This window comes from Chanos chanos, chromosome 10 (genome assembly GCF_902362185.1).
Source record: "Chanos chanos chromosome 10, fChaCha1.1, whole genome shotgun sequence".
NCBI classification, from domain to species: Eukaryota; Metazoa; Chordata; class Actinopteri; order Gonorynchiformes; family Chanidae; genus Chanos; species Chanos chanos.
This window is the reverse complement of record NC_044504.1, coordinates 27,292,057-27,319,417: the sequence shown is the minus strand read 5'-3', so window position 1 is coordinate 27,319,417 and position 27,361 is coordinate 27,292,057. Positions and strand designations below refer to the sequence as shown.

General features: G+C 38.3%; 1 protein-coding gene across 1 annotated transcript in view; it reads right to left on the bottom strand.

Moving 5' to 3' along the window:
• Positions 1-27,361, bottom strand: part of LOC115823491 (glypican-6-like) — a 57,328-nt gene that overhangs the window by 15,107 nt on the left and 14,860 nt on the right. The window contains exons 3-7 of the mRNA XM_030787544.1: positions 18,836-19,227; positions 15,119-15,284; positions 4,471-4,601; positions 3,591-3,734; positions 2,442-2,471 (exon numbers count right to left, since the gene is read on the bottom strand). Of these exons, the coding sequence (XP_030643404.1) occupies positions 2,442-2,471; positions 3,591-3,734; positions 4,471-4,601; positions 15,119-15,284; positions 18,836-19,227 (863 nt within the window). The remainder of the gene's footprint in view (positions 1-2,441; positions 2,472-3,590; positions 3,735-4,470; positions 4,602-15,118; positions 15,285-18,835; positions 19,228-27,361) is intronic.

Here is a 27,361-nt window from a genome sequence, read left to right as displayed (position 1 = left end):
TAATGAGTATTGGCAAGATGAAGCAAGGGTATTACGCTGACGTTTTTCAAGTGTTAGGCCTGCATTAAAATGCACCTTTTACAGTTGTGTTTATTTAGCAGATGTGCATATTCAGAGCGACATACACGAAGCACATTCGTGTTGAGCAGCAGAAAACTAACAATACGACCCCATCAAATATAGAACCTTCCTATGAAAAGTGCCAGCAATCATTTGTGAAGAACTTGTTGTAAATTTAAATGTATTGGTGACAGCAAAAAATGCATATAAAACCTTGATTGTTGCCTGTCAGTCAGAGACGTCAGAAATAGAATTTATATAAACACTGATGTATCCATCATTGTCATGTTTATCTTTGAGTGGTTTTTCTTGCAAGCACTAATTATGCTGAAGGAATCTGCCGAAACTATATTACATAACCGCCAAGTTTGGTCTTAAATAAATAAATGCTCCAAAAGAGGGATAAACTGCCATGATTCTGAGCCAAGAAAATAAAAATAGACATGTTTGGCAACCACACTTCAACAACCATTATATAGACACTTACATGCCAAACTGCCCATGACCTCCACATACAAATACACTCTATTCTAAACTAATGAGAACCCGCTATCTGAACAAAACGACATAAGAATCCTGTAAATACATAAATACATGATTCTGTGTATATTCATACAACTTTCAAATTTTTTAAAGCATGCATTCAAATCTCTCTCTCTCTCTCTCTCTCTCTCTCTCTCTCTGTGTTTAATTATACATGTGTTATATTCATAAAGAGATTTTAACATAAGCTTAAAAAAAAATTGCAATGAGTCATGAAAAAGGCAAAAGAACTCTGTTGAACAACATAATTAGGGACAATCGAACAATTATAAACAGACTTCAATTACAGAAATATTATGATTACAGCAATAGACTGTTGTTGTGTGTCTTTAGTTACAGTGGCAATACTGAGCAAATGTATCCTGTTTCCTAGACCACACAGCAGGCGCCACATACAGCCCAGCCTGGAGGAGTTAAGACTCCTAAATGTGATCACTGAGCAACGGCAATTCATTCCCACCTCAGTAACAGAGTTAAAACTGACCAGTGCATGCACTCAGGAGCTCATGCTTACGGATATCTATGATATCAAATATCAGACATCCACAAAACCTACAGATCTACCCACCTAATGTGATCCTACAACTGAAGCAAACAAAAGGAGAACAACTCTCATTAAGAGCAGCTTGTTAGGTCTCTGCCTAGGGGCTTCCATTTTTCCTCCCTGTTTCCTCCCCGCTCTCTGAAAACAGTGAAATTAAACCCCACACATACAAATCAAGACAACTCTCAGTTATCAAACAACTAAACCCAGTGTTCTGTGTCCTTGTATCATCTAGTGACGGCGTCAGATAAAATTGTATTTCAGATGAAAATAGCAAATGTTAATAAAGATAATTAAAAAAAAAATGCTGGTAAAATATGCATTTAATGTTTAACATTAAAATAATGAAACGCCTGGAGTGGAGACAGACTAACAAAAAATCTGAAGGAGCAGTAAAGACAGAGAAAAGAAGCAGTGGATCATGTGGATCCACTAGTTTACCTATTTATTTATTTATTTTAGGATTACGATAACAATGAAAATGCTTGCTTGCCAAAGTGATGGCACCCTGCTGATTCCTCTGAAGACTGACGTACTGCATATGTTTGGCTATAATCTAAAATAGTTTCTTGTCAGTATTAATAACACAAGTCCAGTCCATTTAGTATCGTACAAAAAACAGGGCTGTTGGTACAGCCAGGTATGTCCTGCATAAACGAGTAGTGTTTACAGAGCTACAGAGGTAGAGACGAATCGTGCGTGTGTGTATATAAGAGAGAGAGAGAGAGAGAGAGAGAGAGAGAGAGAGAGAGAGAGAGAGAGAGAGAGAGCAGAACTTATAGAGTAGCTTACTTAAAGCAGCTAGTGCCTGGGTGGTATGGCAGACAAATCTTCTTACTGCTTGTGTACAAAACAGACCATGTACTGATGTTCTCTCACTCTAGAGCTGCTCCCTGCAGGCCAATTGTCCATTTACCAACAAGCAAGCTATCACTTGGTCTCCCTGCACGTTGGCATTGGGGCGGACAGCATACTGGCAGAGTAGGTCAGCCACTGATTGGTTGAAGCCCCCATGGAGTTGACTCCATTACTAAACGCAGCAGAGACCTTCAACATGTCTGGCTAGTTAGAGTGAAAAATTGGGCGGGGTGGGGAGAGGATATTGACTCCCCACAGACGAGTCCTCAAAATGCACCGTACACACACTACAACGCGGCCAATCAATCTTCTTAACCCTTATATCAATACGGCAGCTTTTTACTATGCTGCATGTAAGGACAGAAGACGAGGCAGCGGGAATGAGGCTGAAAGACGAAGAGGATGGAAATGATGAAGAGGGATTGAAAAAGCTTACACTGTGTTGCATAGTCCTCCAGACAATCCTCTGACAAGCAGTAAAGAAAAGAGAGAGGCATTAATTGAAAAAAAGGTATTTTTGAGTGGACGAGAGAAAAAGAGGAAAGATTCAATACAGTCCCTGCACATACACTGAACAAAATGCTCTTTTGTTTTTGTTAGGTTGTGCCATCTGTTGATCAAATGATCTTCATGTTGTTGGGAATTGAAACACATTTGGACATACTGAAGAAGAAAGAGAAAAAGAAAGAAAGAAAGAAAGAAAGAAAGAAAGAAAGAAAGAAATGAAGGGAAAGGGCGGGTATTTGTATAACCAGGACCAGAGATAGAGTAGGCCATAGTGGGAAAGATGGCCATTTCCAACTCTCCATTTTAAGAACTTAAACTCCATATTTTCTCATTACACTCAATGGAAAGAGCATGAGGTAGGCTACAGCTGCAATGGTAATCCATAATGAGAAATGTCTGTCAGCTAAAATGGACTGTCAGCTACACATTAACCCCAAAGGCCTGCACTAAGTTTAGCGTCAAGGTTATTGCAGATATATCCACAGCAAACTCTCAAAACCTCTAAACTTGAGGGAAGGGAAAAAACTTGAGAAAAAAGGTGTTCATGTTGATTAAATAGTACAAAAACAAAGCAAACCGAGCAAAGAGGCCACAGGAGTACACATACACTTGAACATTATTGACACATATATATGAAAACAAAAGCTCACACAAACACACATAGATAAACATGTGCACTCTCTCTCTCTCTCTCTCTCTCTCTCTCACACACACACACACACACACACACACACACACACACACACACACACACACTTCTCCTTTGCCCTCACAACGTGATGCAGGTAATTTGCTGACAAACAAAAATCAGCAGAGGAACCTGTCCAAGTGAAAAAAAACAAAGACGTAATTTCTGCCGACGGAGGACCCGGAATGACAGGAACTTTAATCAGCTGTGTCAAAAGAGTCAACACAAACACCATTTCCACAGATAGAAACCAGCTCCCCCCTGAAACACACACACATGCAAGTACATGCAAACACACACCACACTTGCACGTGTACATACATACACATGTACTGCGCACACACACACACACACACACACACAAACACACATGCACACACCCCTCCTTACCAGTCTGTCCAGGCTGGTGCGGGCAGCAGTAGTGGGTGGTTCCTCAGGGTTGTAGGGCCTGAAGCGGGCATTGAACGTGTCCGAAACACCGCGGGCAGCCCTGCTCATTCCTGAGGGCTTGGGTTGTCCGCATCCTTGAAAAACCTGCAATTACACCCAGAGATTGGTCCAAGTGTTGATGTGCATAAAGCAGATGGATAGAATTACATGAGAAGTTGAACAGAAAAAGAAAAACAGCATTTGCGTTCAAGTTATGCTAGGAACTTACTGCTCACCCACGTTATTCCCAACACAAAGTCGGCTATGAGTCAATGTCACTTTGAGTTAGCTGCGCCCATAATACATTGCGTTGGGATTTGTCTTTTGACCATATATAATTTCATGGGCTCAAATTATGGGAAATACTGAATATCTCATGGAGAATGTTGCACACGTAGACAAAAAAAAAAAAAAGGAAACACAGTCAAATACCATAGCTATTAAAAACAAAACCAAAAAGGGTAGATCCTATTTAAGGCAGGACTAAGCCAAACCACCAACACTCTAGGAGTGGGAGAATCCCATCTCAACCGCTTCCATTTCTTCTCTGCACTAAATGACAATCTGTGGTGGTGATAGAATGTAGCCAAACTCAGGAAATACATTAACTGCTGCAAAGCAAGAGCTGCCATTATATGACCACCAGCAAACATGTAATTCCAAAAACAAATGGCTGCAACTCGGTGAATGCTAGAAGACGCAGAGGGCTTCGGAATGATGAAATACTTGCGGAAGAGTGAGCTTGTGTATGACAAGTGAAATCATAACATAAGTGTGGATGTAGTCCAGCTGCTGGCTTAGGGAGGAGTTGGAGTGCAGAGGTGGCAGAGTGTGGCCATACCTGATGGGAGATTTGCATGGTGTTGTCTTGCATATTCATGATGGCCTCTGATATCTTTACATCGATTGGCTCCATCACCGCCTCGATGTTAAACGGACCCTCTAGCCGCTCTGTCACTAGCAACATAGCATCTGTCAAACCACAGAGAGAAGGGGAGAGAGAGAGACAGAGAGAGAGAGAGAGAGAGAGAGAGAGAGAGAGAGTTGAGCATTGAAATGTCAATTTTGTCCTCAAACTTTCTGTCACCAGTTTTTAAATCAGCTCTCTCTGCTCATATTCCCAAACAAAAGTGACTGAAAAAGAAATTTTAATCACACACTTGCTCAGGTTAATCTACTTATCACTTATACCACTGCCTGGTACATCAAAGCCAGCTGGAGGAAAAAATACATTACTATACATTACAACACTACACTTGCTTTGAAGCCAAGTATGATACACGATGACTGATTAATATTTATGAAAATATTAACATTGACTCTGTGTGGAAATTTCCTATGTGGTATTCAAAACCAGCAAGATGATTTTATATGAACATTCAATGTTTTTGAAAAGTGTAAAGTTGCAACAATTATCGGAAGATATTTTTAACCATCTGACAGTTCCGTAATGTTATTGTTCTCATCAACACACAAAAGTTATTTGTTGTATATTTGTAATAATTCATGAATGAAAGGAATGCAACAAGAACAGAAATAGTTCTTAGAGATTTCACAATTTGTGTCTGAGATTTTTTTTTTGCTTCAATCTTTCCATTCCATTTTTGCTCACTGTGCTTCAAGATGCAGATGTGTGGTCCAGATGCCAGTGACAAACTCAGACGAAGAAAAAAAAAAAAAAAAAAGTCTCACAATGCACGCATACGGATTGCTGAAATCTTTTTTTTTTTTTTTTTTTTCTGTGACCCGACAGTGACCCTGCATGGTCAGCATTCCTGATTCAAACCCAGCATCACAATGGATCACTTCACTACTTCGGAAACAAGTTTTCAGCCCTTTGGTTTACAAGCCTCGATTCCTTTGCTATCATTGTGGGCTGTGTAAAGAGGGATATTATTTTGGAGAGAAATGGAAGGAATATGTACGGCTAAAAGAGTGGACAATGGATTAATTCTTACATAACTTGACATGTGTTCTGTTTTGTATTGACATCGAGAATGTTTTCACACGAAAATGAATTCAAGGTTACGAGCTCTACTACTACTCCTACTACTACTAATACACACTGAATGGTGGAGATGAGAGAATAACTAGAGCATGATCAAAGACTTCCATGTACTTAGAGGCTCATTTACTGTGGGGAGTCAAGCAAACAAACAGCATTTGCCGCTCTATCTCCAGTCCAGCTTGATTTGGCTTCCAGGTACTGAATGAGGTTATCTTCTCACAGAGCTCTTCTTTCGTGTTTGTGTGTGAGCCTCAGATAGACTGGGTGATTTCTTCATGTTTAATCAGAAGACTATGAAGACAGAAATCTAACTTGGCTTAAGTGTAACTAAAACATGCAGTTGTGTGGCTCAGTTATACTAATACGCCTTGGGGATAATATGGTGGAAGTATGTCAAATTCATAGTCTCAGCATCCAGACCATTCAACACAAAAAAGCCAAAGCTTTGAGGATGCAAAGGGAGTTTTGACACCGAGTTAAACTCTTGAAATCCTTAGTCTACAGAGAGGGAGAATGAGAGAGAGAGAGAGAGAGAGAGAGAGAGAGAGAGAGAGAGAAATGAAAGAAGGGCAAGAAGGAGAGATATAACATCTGCTCTGGGATGTGAATAGGAGTCATTTATAAGCCTTACTGCGTGAGCAGTCCCGCTTCTGTTGGCTAGAGTCCCTTCATACTCATTATTGTGGAAGCGAGATAGGCCAACATCCAACAAGATGAACATCTGGTTATCAGCAGCAAGTGTATACATGCACACACATAAACACAAACACAAACATACAAACAAACACACACACACACACACACACACACACACACACACACACAGACACACAGACATACACACACACCCACACACACACACACGCAAACAAACAAACAAACAAACGGCCATTCATTAGTTCATTTTTGCCCCAATTCAACAGATGAGCTGAAAAATGACTTGGACAGCAACTGTTTTCTTCATTATTTTCTAAACTATACAGACATATCCATTGTAAATGTGTACAGAGAATCACAACAGCATGATTATCAATCTATCCTGCAAAAGAGAGGCAATGTTGTGTACTGACTTAACAGTGTGTCTCATCAAATCAAAGACTGAAAGAAGACATTTGAAATATGTGGGGTTTTTTTAGCTACATGTCCCTGAGCAGATTTCTGTCTCTCTCTGTTGTGTACTACAGTAAACAGAGGTGCAAAATGACAGAGATAATGATTACTTGGACACACACGTACACAAACAATTAACATCAAACCTATAATCAGCCGTCTCAAGAGTAGACAACTTAAGAAAAACATACTTCGAAAAAATGTTTCATTTTTTTTTCCAAACTAGAAACATCTCATTATTGTGTTTACCATCATGTGGCATGACTGACATTTTACCATGGCAACGGGATCAACTATAATCTCTCTGTTGTACTTATCTGACAGATGCAGGGGAATAACAGGCTCAAACAAAAGAACGGAGAGACGGTATGACAGGTCTCTTTGGTTTATTTGTTTATCTGGAGGGTTTTTTTTTTTGGACAATCAAGCCAATCTGTCCTTGAACAGCTTGCCTATAATCCTTTGAACGCAAAGACTGGTTGGACTGGCAGATTCATTGAGTTCAGAAAACCCTGAGTAAGTGAGGAAACAGCTGAGCACTGCCACTGCCAGATTCCACTGATATTCATGAAGCAGGTTGCCTTTAATCTCAAAATAGCACTAGGGAAATAGCCTCTTTAAAACATAGCCATGAATATTTTATGGTCAGATAGAAATGATCAGCATAACAAGCCTCTTGTTTCTCCACCTTCACAGTCACATGACATTACCAAGAACCGTGATGGATGGAAGCTCTTCCCACAATTCACTGAGAAAATTCTACATTATGATGGTGTCCAACATCAGATTGAATCATCTGTTGCTAAGTGAAAATCAATTAACCTGTTCCGCTAATGAAACCACACACATGTAGCTAGGAAAATACTGGGAAAGTTCCAGAAAAAAATGGAGTGTATATACTCCTGCCATGTCTCCAATGTCTTCTCCTTCCCGTTCCATCTCTCAGTGCTGTACCTCATAGGCTTTCTAATTACTGTATCTTTAGAACAACCATTTAGTCATTATACACCTGTTTCTGGTTCATGTTTCCCACATGCTCCTGTGTATAAATACTCCCATTTGTCTCATTGCCAGTCATGAAGTCTCTCTATTCTCTGGGGTTTCTGAGCCTTGGTGTATCAACTTTGCCTAATTCTCCCTGTGCATGAGTCTGTTTCTGGTTTACAAGTCTAGCACAACATCCGGTTTTCCTGTTCCTTGTGTATCAAACTCTGGATTGTTTGTGAAACTTCTGCCCTTGCCTTGCGTTGGAAATACCTGAACACCCCATACCAAACTCTCCCTGTTTTGTGGCCTGACTGCTGGAAAACAACATCATTAAACTCATACCCAGGACATACATTCAGTCTCCCCTGTAGTTCACTGAATACTTTCTTTCTTTCTTTCTTTCTTTCTTTCTTTCTTTCTTTCTTTCTTTCTTTCTTTCTTTCTTTCTTTCTTTTCATAAAGTTGAATCATCTCATGTTTTAAGTTTTGGTGAATCCAAGTTATCAACAAGAGGGATGACAAGGCAGCTTATGAAGATGCTACTGTATGTAGAAGAAAGGAATACAACACTACTTCCCAACAATCCAAACAATTGCTGATGGCATTTGCTATAAAGGGAAATGGAACAGACAGTCAGCTGTTTTTCATGTACTTATGACTTATATAATAATTGCCTTGACTGTGCCTATGCTCAGTACAGTAGCCTGCAGTTAGAAGCCACTACAATGTGATCTGCTCTGATATATAAAATCAGTTCAATCATTTTTCTGTGCTCAATTCTTGAGTGATTTTCAGAACATTCCACTTAGTAAACAGAGGGAGAGTCAGCTTTGCCATATCCCAGGAGTGTAGTGTGAGCAGTGTAGCAAAATTCAGTGAGTTATCTCAGTGGGCAAACATTCAGCACTAGTTCCTTTAGATTTTGTGAAGATCACATAGCCAGAACATCACAGATTCTCATTCTTATACAGATTAACATCGTAATGAAGAATTTGCTTCTTGGATTTTAGTTCACTTTTAAGAGGGTCAACTGTTTATAAGAACCATACAAATCGTGTGTGTGAGGGAGTCTTCATGGCTTGGGTGTGGTCTGTCATGATGTAAAACACAAAATTATATACTTGAGTCAGTGGTGGTAAATGAACATGGCAATTATAATGTGACCCCACACACAGAGCTTTTAAAACCCCTTTAAAACTATTTCTTTTTTCTACCACTACTCAATTGCCACCTTCTTAAGAGTACAAGATGGTTATAGTAGTAACGAGCATATCAGCAAGTGTTATCCGTGCAGAAATGCTGTTCTCTCCGGGGCATTACATGTTGTGCCATATTCTGTACAGAGAGACACGCAGCTGCAGAGTCCAATAAAGAGCCATTATTTGTGGGATCTAGTTTCTAATGGGAGTTGGGACAATTCAGTCATGCTCTCTCAGCCCTTAACCCCAACATCTGTGCAGAAAGACCTAATGCCAGCTGACAAGGGTGGCGCAACAACTTTGTCCACAAATATGCTGAGGAAAAACCCCTTCCTTCCAGTCAACATTCATTTTCTCAGGACACAGCCACATGTTTTCAAAACACATTAACCAATAAAAAAAAAAAGAAAAGAAAAAAAAGAAAGAAAAATAACAGGCATGAGTTGGCTCCAGGACTCACCAGCTAAGGGTAGAGTGGAAAACCAGAAAAGGCACTGGCGATGTGATGTCCTTCTGACTACTTCCAAATACAACGATGGCACTAAAGAAACATTTCTAAAAACAAGCCATTAGAAAGAGTGTCTGGGGAAAAAAAGCCACGTTTTTCAAAGTTCAATTTGTACAGTGAGATCAAAATGTCCTTTAAAATTCCATTATTTTAAAAAGAAAGACACTCCATTTTTGACAAAAAAGAGATAGTTTGTTGGCTTGGATCACTTTTACATCCAGTTAGAAAACATTAATTCTTCACTGTTGAGAAGGTATTATATTGTGACCACCATCTCAAAAAGGACTGATCTGTGCAAGACCTCATAAAGATGGTGGAGTTTATTACAACAAAAAATGAAATTGACCAAACATCTATGCATTACCATGAACAAGAACACCTACTGTGAATCTAACAGAAGCAGTATGCGTGGAGGATGTTGCACTAGTCCACAGAGGACTGGCACAGTGCAGTGTGAATGACAAGGTTAATTCAGTCATTTCCTGTACCAATCTCTCTCTGCACAGCTGTGCACCATTAATGGGTTGCATTTTAGTCCATGCAGGCCACATTTCACAACGGATATAAGATTACTTGTTTGTATTTGTCTAACCTTGTGTTCTTCCAAAATAAAACAAGCTGCAGAGATTAGCTGAGAGACGAACATCCATTATAAAACCATTTACTCAATAGTTACAGGGAGCTGATGAGCCAAATAATGTGACTGTCTCCAGAGAGTGACTCTATCCTAATTTCTACAAGCAGCAACACAGAAAGCATCACCCTCAAACCAGAAACTACATTAACTCTTACATGAGTATGCAAACTCTATTTATGCCATGAATCCCCTACACTTTAGATAGATAGATAGATAGATAGATCGATGGACAGACAGACAGAAAAACATACAGAAAGGCAGACAGATAGATAGATAGATAGATAGATAGATAGATAGATAGATAGATAGATAGATAGATAGATAGATAGATAGATAGATAGATTCCGTGTTTAAGTATATATTCATTAAGTCAGCATGGAAACCGGCACTGAAATAACTTCACTGCAAATTCAGCAGTACTAAATATACACTTGTGAAGAATTTCCACATTGCACCCTTAGTGTTAATTTAAGACTGGTGAATTTGCTGTTGTTTGATGTGTGAAACAACATGAAGCATTCTGATGTTCCATTATTTAGGGTGTCATCAAATTGTAGATGAATGTTAACTTCACCGGTGTCAAGAATTTATGTAACTACAGACCAGAAAGTCAAGGCTCTCATCTTGACTTTATATAATTACATTTAACACAATAGGCATTTATAGTTAGACAGATCATTTCCAAAACAGACTAAATCACTTGAAGTTGTTACTGTTCAAGGTGGAAAAGCTCATTAATTCAAGATTTTTTTCCCTTTTAAAAAAGCCCCAGTAATACAAAGCATCAAATCATGGATCCACCTATTTAAATTCCTCTTTATCTCACTGTACGTTTGTCGAAAGGGCCCAGTCTAATTATTCTTTCAATGATCTGGAGCAGCACGCTGTAATTACTTTGCATAATCTTTACTGTGGTCCATGATTTCAATAAAATGACAGTATACTATATATGAGTAAAACTACAGTCAAGGGCTCAAGCTGGCATAAGACATAAATTAAATCTATTCAATGGCATTGTGATGAGGATGAGTTCACCAGTGCTTCACTACTGGGAGATAGTGTTTTGGGAACATTCTCCTCTGAGTTTATATCTTATTCATGAGATCCTCCTCCTATCCAGGACAGGAAATGTTATGGGCTTGAATTTTCATGAACTGTCTGACTGTGGCAAAGGTCCTATTACCTGATGAAACAAATCAGGCAATTAAAAAGAAATGAGCAAATCAAATCAATACAGATCTGTTTACACAGTTGGTGACAGAGAGCTTCAGTGAGAGCACCAGGAGGTTTATACACAAGGCTACTGGCTAAAGATCTGTTAGAATGATATCATACAATTATTTTAATATTTTATGGTGCTTCTTATTTTGTTGCAGGTCTGTCATCTGTTAGTTTACTAAGTCTTGTAATTTATTTCATTTTATAATCTTATATTTCATTTTGTCAAATGCATTCTGCAGACAAATCAGGTAAGGTAATTTGTGATTTCACTTAAAACGAATTAATCAAAATGAACTACTAATAACATTCATAATTTTTGGAAGGTGAAGCCATTCCATCAATGTGATGTTAGTTTTTAGGAATTTTAAGGATGACAAATTACATGTCAGAATATTAAGATTTGGGGAAATTCATAAGACCAGCCTGAATTTAATAAGCAAGACTGATGTTCTGAGACATACAATCCTTACACAATATGGACTTGAAGAACAACTAGACTTTTCCAAATGTTTGCATGGCAGTAGTGTTGAGGTTTGACTTCCACTGTGCAAGTCAAGATATACTGCATGGTTGATAAGATAGGAGATACAACTAACATTACACAGTTTTGATATCTAGCTTGTTCTCACAATTTAATGGATATATACATCTGTATGAACTATATTATTAATGTCATGTTGAAAAAAGACTAAACATCATGAATTTCAAACACAACTGTGTGCATGTACCTAATTTCCCATTCCTCTCAACCATTTAATTCTCAGGTGAAGACAAGGCTTTTGAAGGAACTGAGGACAACTCCAGGGGTTCCATGGTGAAACAGGTCTCCAGTTTAGACAATGTAATTCTTCCTGACACAAACAAATAATTCATAAATATATCAAAAATGAATTCACAGCCATGGATTGCAAAACATTGTTCTGAAATGTGCTGGAGTGAAAAACAATCAACAAAACTCTTCTTCTTCTTCTTCTTCTTCTTCTTCTTCTTCTTCTTCTTAGTATCAAAAATTAGGTTAGCTTTGCCCACAGTGACACTAAATATATGGTCTCCAGGGTCTTCTTTGAATAACAAATCATTAAATCATGTGCATTAACATTAACAGCAACGAAAAGGTATATAAGATATATCATAATACCATGTACCGCACCAGTTTTACATTGTGTTAGCAACCAAGAATCGCCCTGTGATATCCAGCCCCCTTTCAAATGGACATGTTCATGGAACATTTCTTTTTTATGTTCGCTGAAATATTCCAGTCATATTTTATTCACTGGGTCCATTTACGGCTAGCCGTAGGCAGAAAGAATGTGCCGACTTAAAGAATGACTAGAAACATGATCCCATGGGCATGTAATGACTGGGTTGGTCGGTGGGTACCAAATGCATTTGCAGAGCCCCAGGAACTCAACAAAATAAAAATAGCCACGCTACACAGGTCATGAATCTCGAACATATAATTTTTTGTGCATGTAATCTTATGTCGATAACTTTCTAATCTCATTGATTGGTTGTATCCGACTATTTTCTGATTTCCCTCTTTGATATTGAATTGAATAGCCCTCTTAAGACAGAGCATGAAAATGTATTGATATGACACAGACATTGGCCAGCTGTTCTGTACTGTGTTTGACTAAATGTTAGTTGGAGAGAAGATGAATGCTTGGAGGATTTAAAGCTGCAGTGAGGAGAAAGGAGCATAGCTGGCCTGACAGAACATCTGTTGATGTGTGGTGTGGCCCTGGTCTGGGGAAGAACCCCATTTCCAGCTCTCAAACTCTGCATGAATAAAGGTCAGGCTGAGGCTAATGTGCCTTGGTGGCTTTTTTGTTTAAGGATTGTCAGCATGTTAATGCACTGTATGTGGCTGCTGGGTAAGGGATTGGGGGGGGGGGGGGCGTGTGGAAATTCAGGGATAAATCATTGAGGCTCAGTTGGTCGTTGTGAAGAGTCTTTTGGCTCCTTGGTTTACTAAAGCTTTTTATCCGCATTTACATCCATGGCCTGGCCACCAGTGTCAATGAACTGATATCACTGGAGTCAAGACTAGATTCTACTCAGAACTGTTGAATTTTTTTTTTTATCTTTTAAGGATTATGCATTTCTGTTCTATTTCTCTGCATTTTGAAAACTGAATGATTAATATGATTTTCCACAGAACAGAAAAAAAAAAGTTTCTCAGAAAAGGCAGATCGATATCTCTTTGTTCTCAGACCTTCAGATAATTAAAAATCTTTAAAGGTTTCATGAATATAAAATGTCAAGACTCAAAAAATATGAAAATGACATTTACCCACTATGAAATCATGTCTAGCATTTAAAGGAAAAATCCTTTACACTCCAAATCCCAAACTCCAATCCCTTAAGTTTAATATTAATTTAATAGGGATTGTTTGTAACAACTGATAATCAAAATCATATATCTTGTGGACAAAAATGGACATTCTCTAAATTCCTTTAAAGCAATGTAGTTTAATGTTATGTACGAATGAGCTACTGAAACAATTACATGGCTAATCATCACGTGCAAGATTTCCAGATTTACATGTGAGGACCAAAAGACCCAACTGATCTTGGTATAGCCATCTGGGGAAACAAATCAGTGCAGAAGTAGCCTGGATGTGACTTCCCAGTGTTTTGTGTTCATCACATTTGACTACAATATATTAATGACCTTCTGATAACGTAGATCTACGTAAGCGATATGCTATGTGATGTCTAAATCAAATAAAATACCATGTGAACGTCTGAGCCAGTGCATTAACATGCAGTAATTCTCACAGTGCACAAAACGTTTTTTTCACACAAAACCACTCTTTCATAAATAAACCAACCACTCTCAGATACACTACATAATGACTGAAATGACAATGGCACAATCCTTGTGTACAGATTAAAGATCAACCTTAACAACTCATAGAGTGTAGTGATGTTGGCCTTCACACTGGAGAAACTGTAGTTTCAACAGACATGAAATAAATAGTAATGATTTGACCTCAGTTAGCAATATCATTTTACATTTAACTGGGCACTTTTAGAATAAATGAACCAACTGACACAGGGTACAAGTCCCAAATTACCCAATGTATTGCATTTTTTTTTTTCCCACAAAGCACCACACAACCTATTTTGTCAAACGAATATAGTATATTAGCAATTCATCGGCTAAAATAGGGGATTTTGGACCTTTGTGACTAGACCCTAAATGACACTTCACCAAACAAAATCAGTTGACTATCTTAACACTTGTCTGTACATTTAACTCACATGTTTTCTATTTCCACCATTAAACAAGCATGCAATGGTGTTCCACAATGTTTTCACTTATGGAGACCCACTTTAGCCCCCATTTTCTTCCTCTAGACTACTGCTAGCAGATGACTCAACTAACCAGAGGATTGCTGGTGAATGGACTAATAAAAACAGAATAGCAGATGCTGGTGTAGACCAAAAATGTCTGATTAATGCTTTCTCAGGTGTGGAGTTACAAACCAGCATTCGACAACCAGCAGCCCATTGCAAGTTTTACTTTAGCCCTGCCATTTTTTATTGCAAGTATATGTATGAATAAAGCATTAAACTGAATAAGAAAACGGCATGGTCGATTTTCATATGTTGTATCTTTGAACTGTGGAGCTCCATTTTTACAAGTGTATGTGAAACTCAGCATTCCCAATTCCCAAACCGGCACAGCGGGATCCAGATCTCTCTAATGATTCGAAAAACCCCTCTCATACATTCGTATCTACAGATACAAGAGACATGCTTGACTACTGAAAATGTCCTCTCAGAGTTAAGAAATTCACAAGATATTCTTACCAATGTACTGATTCCACTCTGGGTCCAGGTCAGCTTGGTTGGCAAGGCAGCCTTTCATCACATTCAGACAGTAGTTCTTACAGGGTTTGAGCTCAGGCAGACCTTGGCAGTACGAGCAATAGAGCATTTTGGTCACTGCTCGTATGCATGAAGGACTCATGCTGACCTATGGACAAAAAAAAAAAAAAAAGATATGAACAGCGTAGCATTCTGTGGAAGTTAATTTACAAATCTTTCCAGGGTGCTAGAAATACAAGCTCTTAGATGTACATGGCAAATTTGTGGGTGTTATTTTCCACTTTATAACATCCCGGTGTTGAAGAGTGACTCACCAATGTTATTTTACATTCTATTCAAACCTTCGCTGTTAAACTTACTCACAAGAGGGCACTGTTTTTGAGTGCTATCATAATTGTATTTTTTGCTTATCAAGGCAGGGCTGTATTATAACATGAAGCTGGCCACCACCAGAAATCAGACATGGGCTTAAAAGGAAGCAACCAAACACCTTATTCACAAAGCAGGATCATCGGATGTGTTCACTCAGCTAATCGGCTGTACTGACTATCATACCAATGTATAATCCACATTTAAGACTCTAAGGATCAATTTTCCAGACACAGATTAAGCCCAGCCCGAGAATTTGAACAGAAAGTATTTATTAATGATGAAATAGAATTCATGATTATGTTTAATCTGTATCTGGAGAACCGCCAGCTGGAGTTCATTTGATGTTGACAATTTTGCTGTGTATTGCGTTATGTACTATTTTCACGCATTTACAATATTCTACTTGTCATATGTGCATTTTATGTTCTGTGTGCATTTCGGTGTTCTCTTTTTACATATAAGCATCATGAGTTATAGACAAGGTGCCATCATCTGATCTTTCTTTTCTATTCTTTTCTATTCTATTCTATTCTATTCTATTCTATTCTATTCCGGCTGGGGATCTGGGGATTACCAGTACTGATAGTGATGGATTTCTGACTGTGATCATGTGCGATGGAGTAAAACATGCAGCCAAACAGTCTGAGTCGTCAGGAAAACAGATCAATGCTCCAGAGTAATATTACTTGTTTGCAGTATTATGATGACAATTTTGGTTGACCCACCTCATGACAGACCTTTAGTGCTCACAGAACTACACAGAGCTACTCTAAAAATATGCATGCTGTTGTGACAACTTCGACACCTCCCCCCTCCAATTCCACCATTCAGCGATCAGCGTCGCCGGTCTACTAATCACCGGCTCATCCGTTCATTATCTCTCTCACCTGTTTTCACCTGTCTCCACCTTGTATTTATACCCCTTGCCTCCAGTCTGTCTCTGCGAAGTCTTCACCTCTGTAGTAATTACTGAGCCTTTTGAAGACCGTGACAGTTATAGATGTTTCTAAGATAGTTCTACAATGTAACAGTTCAAAATCAAATGAGCAAAAAGAATCATGTTCCTTCATGGTCTTTGTCAAATGCAGAGCAAATACAAGAGTGGTTCCTTCCAAGCAAGTTTTAGAGGGTAGAAGTGGTCTGTCCCACAGAATCAGAAGATGAGTTTTGTGAAGTGAAACTTTCTGGGTAGCCCCTGGAGTTAACCATCCATTCTACAGATGATGTTTCAGCTCAAGTGAAACATTTATGTTTTTAGACATATCTGAGTTACTTTCATGTCAATCTGCCTCAACCCACAAGTGTTTTCCGGCACAGCTGGAGCAGAGAACTCTATCAGCAGCTTTCTCAGATGCGAATTTAAAAGAAAGGATCAAATAGAACCATCTTTGTGCTTGCGAGTAGGCCTGTACCATCAGCTGGTACCTTTGCGATGCTGCCGAAGTCAGGACACGCTGGTGTAAAATGCATCAGTCTCATGCTTCATATTGACACTCTTCATTTTTTTATCAAAAAACAAAGATGGCAGGAGAGTTGGTTGAATGTAAATCTTGTCCTACTTTTCATAAACTTAAACAAACTGTTCTTAGCTGCCATTCCAGGATCAACATTACTTGGTCATTTTGGTTGCAATAACATTGTGAGTGTATTTCGATAATTTGTATTAATTCAAATAAAAACAAATGTAATGTTTTATATTGCATGCGTGTAAAAAATACTTTTGAATACTTAAATATTTTTAAAAGCAAGTACTCCGGTACTTTAATCCAAGTGAAAAATTTAACTGAACAACTTTTACTTGGATTGGAGTAATACTTGACCAGGAGTGGGAGTGTCTATACTTTGACTCAAGTAATGGAGTTGTGTACTTTGTCCACCTCTGCTGATGAGACACATTTCCTCACCCTGTTTTTGTTCATTTTTTCTGGAGCATCTAGTGGCTGAGAGTGGCTGTTCAAAAACTGTAACATGAATACACACTAATGCAGTAATTTTGCTAGATCAAGGCACTCAATGCTGCAAGAGGTCAGAATATCTCTGAAATCTAAGCACAAATTATTATTACTGAATGAGCTGCAGTTCTCTTTGTACACTTAATAGTATTAAGATAATCTTTTGAATCATACAAACCCCTCAAATTTACAGTGAAACAACAGCACAAGATACATATCGCCTTTGGATCAGACCTAAGCCACTGGACGTCAGATCAGACCTAAGCCACAGGAGTTTGATTGGCAGAGTGCTGATGCACTCAGTGCTGCAGTGAGTGGTCTGCAACAGTGTAGCTTCCATATTCTTCAATAAACTACACCTATACAGTGAGTAATTTTCTCTGAAAGTAGCCTACTAACACACACAAACACCACAACTGCACTGAGTAAACTTCTCATCAGACAGAATGCTTTCTCTATGACACAGTCATTCTATATTTCAATATAAAGCTAGTGTTAGTAAACATTAAGAGAGATAAGATGCAAATATTGATTTCAGTGTTGCCTGAGGTCAGATTTGTCAAAAAACACCACAGAATTTCTTAGAACAATGTGAGGGCCCAAATGGACTCATTAGAGTCTGAGAGAAACTATCTCCAACCGTACAGCCCATGGGTAGACCTGCAGCAAGAGCAACTGATGAGTCAGGTGGAAGAGTGGTGAAGGGGAGCAATATGATGGTTCATCTTTAGGGAGATAACATAACATCCTGAATTTAAACAAGGGATCTTCATCTGTGCACACACAGCCAGAGACCTATGCTCTCCCTCCGGTGGATGTACTTCACCTGCATTGATCTATGCTTTAAAAAGACTGATTCAGACAAGTTATTTTAACTGACATGCTCACTCTCTCTATATCTATATTAATCTCTCTCTCTTTCTTTCCCTCTCTCTCTCTCGCTCTCTCTCTCTCCATATATATATATATATATATATATATATATATATATATATATATATATATATATATATATATATATGCGTGCGTGTGTGTGGAGAGAGAGAGAGAGAGAGAGAGAGAGGGAGGGAGTTAGGAAGAGGGAAATCCAACCGCCTAAATGATGATCATGCACAGTGTTTGGGCTTTGTGTAGGTACCACTGTCTTGTGACTATCTCGTTTCAGTACGAACTTCTCCCCAACATAGAAAAGAAATAAGTGTATTGTTGTACGCCCTTTTGTAGTATTGCAGTATTGTCATATCATAGATTTTTTTTTTAAAGCATAATGGCCTCAGATATCCTTTAACAGACAAATAGCCCAAGTGCTACCTAAGAGCTAACCAGCAATACGGTGTGGAGAGGTGCTAATTTCTGAATGTGTAGTTGATGGTACCTTGGACACACGGTTTGCCACCTCACGGCCGACCATGAGCCCCTGGACAAACGTTCGTGCGGCGATAAAGGCCCGGGTAACCTGAGACTTAAGTTTCCTGGGCACGTCTCCAAAGGGCTTGAGCTGATCCATGTACTTGCTGATACATTCCAGATATTCCTCAGTGATGATGTACTGAGAATTTAACAACTGGAACATGCGTTCCAACAGTCGTGTCCAAAAGTCATTGAGCATTTCCTCCAAGTTAACGTTTCCTCCCGTGTAATAGCGTTTGAGTTCAGTAAACAGGCTCTGAAACACCTCTGCGTTTTGCATGTAGGGTTTTCCATAGGTTTTCACAAACATCTCATTTAGGGACCTCTCTGTGTTCTCCAGCAGCTCCAGAAAAAATTCTGTTTGAAAGGAGGCAGAATAGAAGAGTGAACAGAGAGTGTAAATGAACAATTACACAGACACGTATATGAACATTCTTACTGACACATGCCTGCACATAGAGAGAGTCATTCAAAAACTTGTGTTAACATACACACACACACACACACAGAGCAAATTGCTATTGACATTGCAATAAAACAGAGATAAGAAACAACTCCTTGAGGAGAAGTCTGACTGGCCACCAACATCTGACTCCCACAGTATATAAATAAATATGCCCAGTCAAACCACAAAATGTGGAATGCCTCTGTGTACAGTAGTTGTTAGTAACACCATCATTAACCTTGTATAAGTGGCTATACGATGTGTGATAAATTTGCTGTTTATTACAGGAATGAAAAACCGTTAGGGACCAGAGCTTGTTTCTTCAGACAAGTCTGTTTATAAAGCATATCCACTTCCAGATGGCAAAGCCATTCCCCACTGCTGCTATCATTAAATGGTGAGATCACAGCTCTGTTTTTAGGGCCTTGGCTTCTGTGCAATGCCACACTGACATATTGTCACTCTGACATCCACAGTTTAATCTGCTTGACTTACCTGAGAGGGATCTGAAAAATTAAAGAAAAATTAATTCATTGGCTTGAATACAAACAGCAATATTGAGAAATATTGATTAAATGAGGAAAAACACTCATGTTTATTTTGTACTGAATTTTTATTTGTTTGTGTGTTTATTGTATTTCACTAAACATGATCTGTATTTTGTCCCTGTTTAGAATTCAAGCAGTGTACCAGGATGACCTGACTGTCAGCATTTTAGTAACTTCACAAGTTTCATTTGAAACTTTGTGCATGGAATTCGTCTTTTCAACTCATCAATATTTTTGCACCCCAGTTCTCAACAGGAGGTTCTTGAAGTTTCAAAGGCTGTCCATCATCTCTTTTCTTATCATCATTTCTTATTTCTTATCATCATGTCTTTTTCATAATAAGTCTCATAAACTATCAACCAAAGAGCTGAGATAAAAATACAGAAACTCTGTTAAAATTTTCAACATTAATGAATTAATTAAACACAATTTTGCAGATTTGTATATACTTTAACACATCTTAGATGATTTGGAAAATTTTTAATCAGCTACAAAGTTGCCCTCCTGCAGAGTTATCAGAGCTGTATCTGGGGATTACTGAATAATTCAGATCTTTGGAGCCCTGTATTCATTGTTCTAAACCCAGGGAGTTACACTTCACACAAAATGTCTTCTCAGCTAATCTCTTCTAACCGACAAGAATTTTGCTCTCTATTATAACATTCGGTGTAAATATATGAATGCATTATATACGTTTATGTCAATTCAGTCAGCTACTACTTGTTTTGAGGACGATTTAGTCATTTGCTATGGAGCCATGGGACATCGGCAAAGATTTGACATGCTCAGGATTTACAACCCTGGCGACTAAAGATTACTTACACACCTGCATACGTTCATAAGTATGTATACACTTACATGCATGAACACGCACACACACACACACACACACACACACACACACACACTTGTATACGCATATATATGTACATACATGTATATAAATATACATCCATACACACAAGCATACACGCAGTACAGGGGACAGTTAATCTGCTGTACTGGAAGGTATGTGGTGTCTCAGTTTGAGCTATTGCTGTTGCAAAAGCTGCAGGTTTCATAACATTATATCTCTGTAGAGACAATAATCATACAAACACATTTGGACATGTGCAGTTACGTCTCAGGAGAATGATACATTCTGCAGGGTCATCTGTTCGTTTAGTTCCAGATATAAATGTGAAAATATATGAATATATATTTAAAGATTACTATGTCTAATTCAAACACCTGAGCAGGACCTACAGCAATGCCTGTCAGCAGCTACTAAATCTAACCATGAACCCAGAATGCACCCTTCCACTTCTGGAGAGTCAGTTAATCATGGTGGATGCAACAGAGTTCACATCTAAATAAATGAAGGTATGAATGAATGAATGAATGATGTACTGGTGTGAAATTTATGTTCATGTTAATGGCAACAATATGTCCATTTGCAATCTGGCGCAAATGCTCACTCAAATTAATGAGTGAATTAAAAGCTAAAACTCAGAGCAGTCAGTATGTGAGGTCAGGATGAAATGGAAACTGTCTTTCAGAAATGGGGTTAAGTGAGAAATGAGAAAACTCAATACCCAGTAGGCAATGATGAGGTCACTGAAATGAAAGACAGGGTACAGAGAGAGCTGCTATCAGACTAATCCTGGTATGGAGATGGAGTTGAAAATGACTGCTTCTGACAACTTGAATGCGAGTGAGAACATACAAACACATACATGTGTCAGTCTTTTGTCTTAACGAGAATGCTGTTGTATTTGTATTAATGCAAAAAAGATGGCATGGACGCCGACCAAGGAGGACTCCACTTCTGCAAGGCATAAAAGAAGAAAGCTTTTGGTCATCCGTGCTGTGGTTGGATGACCAAAAGCTTTCTTCTTTGTCCAGGTGAGCTTCTGCAAAGGCTAGGGAGCCTTTGTGTGCTTGTCTTGGAGAAGTGGAGTCCTCCTTGGTCGGCATCCAGGGAGACCAGCCTTGTGCAGTGTCCACTGGAGTGTCTGCCTTCAGATGTTAGCACCAGAATTGCTCAGTTTCATCAGGATGGCCTTGGTGGTGATCCTTGGATTCTTCTTGGCCTCTCACACTGCCATTCGTGCCAGCGCAGGGGTCACTTTTGGCTTCCTACCCCTGCCCTTTGAGATTTTTCACAGTGTGGAATTCCTTGGACTTGTAGATTATGCCTTGCACTGTGGCCACTGGCACTTGAATACACTTCAATATGGCTTTATAGCCTTTCCCCATCTTGTGAGCAGCCACAATATGCAACTGCAGGCCCTCACAAAGCTCTTTGGTTTTAGCCATAACTGGCAATTGACTAGTAACTGACTAGAAAACTACTGCATGAGTTGTTCTCTTATAGTTGATTAGAATGCTCTAGAACATGGTAGAAATTTCCAGGACCATTTGGAATGGTATAGGAACTTGCACGTTCTCAAAAAATTGTGACAATTTTGGACATGGCATTTTTAGTAAAAATGTAAAAAAACCATAAAAATAGTTAAAATTTATCATTAACATCTCTGACACAATGTCTTACCATCTGAGGTCACTTGTTTATGTCATTTCCAGCTGGATGAAACGTATTGGTCAAATAAAAATTTACTATAAATCCAAATTGGACATGGGTATGAATACTTTTGGACTATAATAATTTTGAAAATAGCTGAAGTTTAGTACTTTGCTAATATGCAAACTCACTGTTCTTCCACTGACACTGTCCACTGATATGTGCCTTAAGTACTATCCCCTGTATGTTTTACAGTCAAGTCAATGCATAGTTATGACAAAATTCACTTGCCACATGGGAAAAAGTGGACAACTTTAAACTCTGAACAATTCTAATCTGAGTGCTCTCACTCAGATCACATACAGGCCACATGGTACCACATACAAATTTGGTCCAAATTGGAAATGAAAAGCTGTGACACTGTGTGTGCGTGTGTGCCTGTGTATGTGTGTGTGTGTGTGCGTGTGTGTGTGTGTGTGTGTGTGTGTGTGTGTGTTTCCTGTTCACATACTGCACAGTTTCCATTATATCTGGGCAACAAAATTGGAATTGGGTCCCTTTAGGTGTAGGATGATTGAAGCTGAAATTATCAGCTCTGATCAATATTTTCTCCCTTTTCCAACTGTTGTTAGGCTCAATCCCCTGGACATTTATGAGGAAGAAATGTTTTTCATATTAGAGATTTCTTCCTGTCTCAGTTTTATTCTATCATTCCCAGTGTGCAGTATGGTTCACTTTAGTATTCTATGCTTGCTAGCATTAGTACAGAACATTTGTCCATTGTATTTGCATTTCTCTTGCGCATATTTGTACATTGTCTTTTCCTTATTTTTTTTTTTATTTTTTTTTTCCTTATTTTTTTTAACTATATCATAAAAATGTTACATTTTACCAATGTAACTATCAACTTTTTTTGTTCATTTAAATGGACCAGAGTGCTCAGTTATTAAATATAATATTACTGATTAAAGTTGAATTCATTAAAAAAAAATCACTAATTAACCAATACTACGTGTCCATGTCTCATGCTGTACAGAATTACATTTGTTGCTTAGTACACTATATATAAAATACATGTAGTGCAGTAACTGTAACTGCAGTCTTGCTAATTTACCAATTCACCATTAAAATGAAAATTTATGTCTGGGGAAAAAAAAACATCATTATGAAACACTGAACAAGTCTGTACAGTGTAGTTAATTTGGATCATAAATCCTCCCCCGGTTTTCACACCTCCGTCAAACACTGTCGGATCATATTATTTATCATCTTCATAATATCACACTCCTTGACAGAATTTTTTTCTGGTCTTGTCTGAAGTCAAAAAACTGTGGGGCAGATAAGGGAAATGATGGGTAACCTAGAGAAGTGTGGCTCCTTAAAAAAGCATGCTTTTTCCTATTAGAGGACTTAAGGCATCAAATGTGAAAGATTTTTCTATCTTTATTGTATCTGCAAGAAACCCTTAACTTTACCTGCCAACTGAGCACATCAACAAACTCCTGATGTCAGTCTGTGACCTCGTTATCCAGTGTATGTGTGTTTCAGTGTGTATGTGTCAGACAGGCATATACAACTGAAGTGAGATTTCTGGCTGCATCCTGAAAGTAAACAGAACCCATGATGCTGAAAACATGGTCTCACTAATTTAATAGGTTCTGGATTATAATTTCTAACACAGGGTAAAATTCAGGTCCTTGAGTGCTTAAATCCTATGTTCTAGCATGTGCAACATGTCTGCGATTGTCTGAAGAATGTACACATCTGTTTGGCAAGTGGAAATCAATCTCTGATCATGTGGTGAAGTCAAAAAGCAGCAGGATTCTCAGCAGGAAGACTTTAGCACCCCTGGTCTAACATTTAAAGTATTATCCAAGTAAAACTGAATAAAATGGAATTCATTTGAACTGAAAATAACACATCCCATGATAAATGTCTTAGTTAAAGCCTGATTGTTCTTCGTTGCTTTGCTGTTTGCCAGGGCCCGGTGCATCTACCATCAGTATTAACCTGGAGTTCACCACCAGGTTACTGATCAGTGGAGTCATAGGCATTGAGTGAACATTAAAATACCTCACATAATCTAATTAGTGAAGAAAGGAGAAGAAGCAATGAGGAGCCTAAGTAAGATTTTTTTCAATGAGCGTTGATGGATAATTCAGTGGAGAGTGATTTCCAGCAGGACCCTTAGCTAGCTGGTTTAATGAAAGGAGAAAATAAAGCCTGATTGTGGAAGGATGTGAGATTAGCATCAGCAGTGGTTGGGATGCCCTCTGTGCTATAATTTCTGCCAGTCACATACATGTAGGCTACACAGGCAGTGGGAGGCAAGATCAGAGCTTATACTGCAAAGTGGAAAAAATACAGATTGCTGACTGTGCGTGGGAAAGGGAGTGTACTAAATATGACTTGAAGAGCACTCAAATAATTTGCAGGAGAGGTAATAGCAGAAATAACACTTTTTTTTTTCATTTAGCAGACCAAGGAACAGGGCAGAGCAATACCAAACAGAGGGGAGTAGAGGGACATGTTCCTGTGAAAACACATTAATAAAATAGTTAGTAATGCTGTCATCCTTAGGGCAGCTCAAAATTGGAAATTTTGAAAGGATGACATAGATTTTTCATGTTTGACTAGCAGTTTTCAAAGCTGACCAACATTTTTTGTTTGATTTTGGTTTTGTCTTAGATAATTGCTATTTCTTCTCCACTCACTAGGATTTCATTGTTATTACACAGACACATAAAATGATTTTCTTGTCCACAGGACAAATTAAAACAGATGGCAAGACCGTCCAGATGAAGTAGAGAGAATGCTCATGTGAGCCAAGAGTGTAAAATGTGAAAATCACAGGAACTGTGCGGATTTACAGGACTTCCACTGGAGATTAGATGGGCTTCTGTGATGACACAAAGCCAAATCCCAATTCTGTGCATCAGGTTTGCAGCTGGTCTACCAAGAGACACTTACCACATGCACCAGCTCTAGCACACCCTTCTTGACAGTTAGTGTGTCAAAACCTATGGAGTACATCTACTTTGACACTCATTAAATTATGCAGAGTGGCAGGTGGCCTACTGAGCTATGGGCTGCCAACAGCTCTGTGCTTAAGTGCTGGACAAACTCCATTTACCCGTACATCTGAGACACACATTGCACTCCACTCATTTTTTCTGTCTTCAGGCAGAAGCAAGGAGCTACCCTAAATGCATTCGGGTATTCTGTGATAGTTTTGTTTCTGAAGCCTTTGAAAGTCATAGTTTAAATGCTTATGTGAACGTTTACAACTGACCTCATACAGTTTACAATTCTAAACTCTACCAATGTTTTTGTGTACATGTGCCTACATGCACACTCTGGTTAGGGTGCAGACCATGTGCAAAAATTATGTTACAGTCATTTATGTGTAGAATGAACAGCTCTCATGCTTTATTACACAAAGACCCTTATGTTTCATGGCATCATATATCATATATTAGATGTGTGTAGTGTGTAAATGAGCATACATCAAACTAAAAACATGTATAGCTGTATTATACATCTTTGCGATTAAATGTGTCCATCCACAGCTTAGCAATTACTGCAGTACATGTATAATATAATATAATAAAATATAGTATATATACCGTGCTTGATAATGTAGCTGACATAAACATACAGGATGTATACATAGAGCAAACATCATACCTCGGAATTCATGATATGGCACATAAAAGAACCACAGTGTATTCTACACATGAATAAACTTTTGTTTGCAAAAGTTTTGTTTTTCCACTTGGGTGAGCATTTTCACTGTCTGAAATGGTGACTGGTTGTGGAATTTAATTTAATTTAATTCTGATGGAATTCTCTTTAGTGAAAGCAGTTTAAACTTTAATACATTTGTGCATATCTACTAAACCCCCGCCCCCCAAACGCTGCAGTGCAATAATGAGTAAAAGTGGTCATCACTGATAGTCTTTACCTGGCATTTTTGCCCAGTTTCCACTTAATCAAACAAAATGGACTCTAGATTAGAAACATTTGTGGGCCCATGTTAAATGAAAGCAATCTACAAAATACCACAGTTAAGTACAAAAATAATATTTATCGTGATTTGACATATGGAATTACTGTATAATTCTAACACTTTATCTTGTACACTGTCGTCACTGGAAAAAATAGAAAAGAAAAGAAAAACCCTGCATGATATATACAGCTTGAAAAGTTGGCAAAGTTCAGAACTGTTGTCCTGTTATCTGATATTGACTTGGTGGATGGTTAGTTGTAGAGGTTTGCAACATGTACTGCTCCACAAATCATTCAGTACTTTATTTAATGACCTCACAGCTTCAGAGTAGATTCACAAAAATCCCATACGATTGAGCTAAGAAAGCCAAAACTTCCAAAGAGCCAACACTATACATCACACAACAAACAAGATGTGGTATGAAAAAAAGTCAGATTTGCAATATGTGTCACCAGACAGCTTCAGTACTGAGTTACGGCAGCAGTATTTATTTATTTATTTTTATCTCTACATGTAAAAATGCTTCTTGTGATCCAGTTACATGAGATATTCTTTCAACCATTAAGTTTTTGTACTCTCTACCACTTATTGCAGTATATGGGGCTTTGGAGGTAGGTAAAATTTCTGTTTGAAAAATTAGTAGATTTGAGTTCAAATACACAAGTCATTCCTGAAAATGAAGTGTCAAGGCCATATCATTTGATTGAGTACACAGCCCCCAATAAGAACAGTACAATGAGACATTTCAGTGTGGTATTATAGTGTTACTACTGTAGTTTAATTATAGTTTTTCATTTATTAATGAGATATGAAATAAAATGCTACACTACTGCAGCTCTCAGACACTTACCATCTATAACTTTTTAAAGCAATAGAGCTGATAAACTAAGTATATATAACACATATACCCAACTAAGGACTTACGCTTTTCATTACAGTATTGGAAATGCTGAAAGAATGTGCTCCAATGTGAATATTTAGTTGTG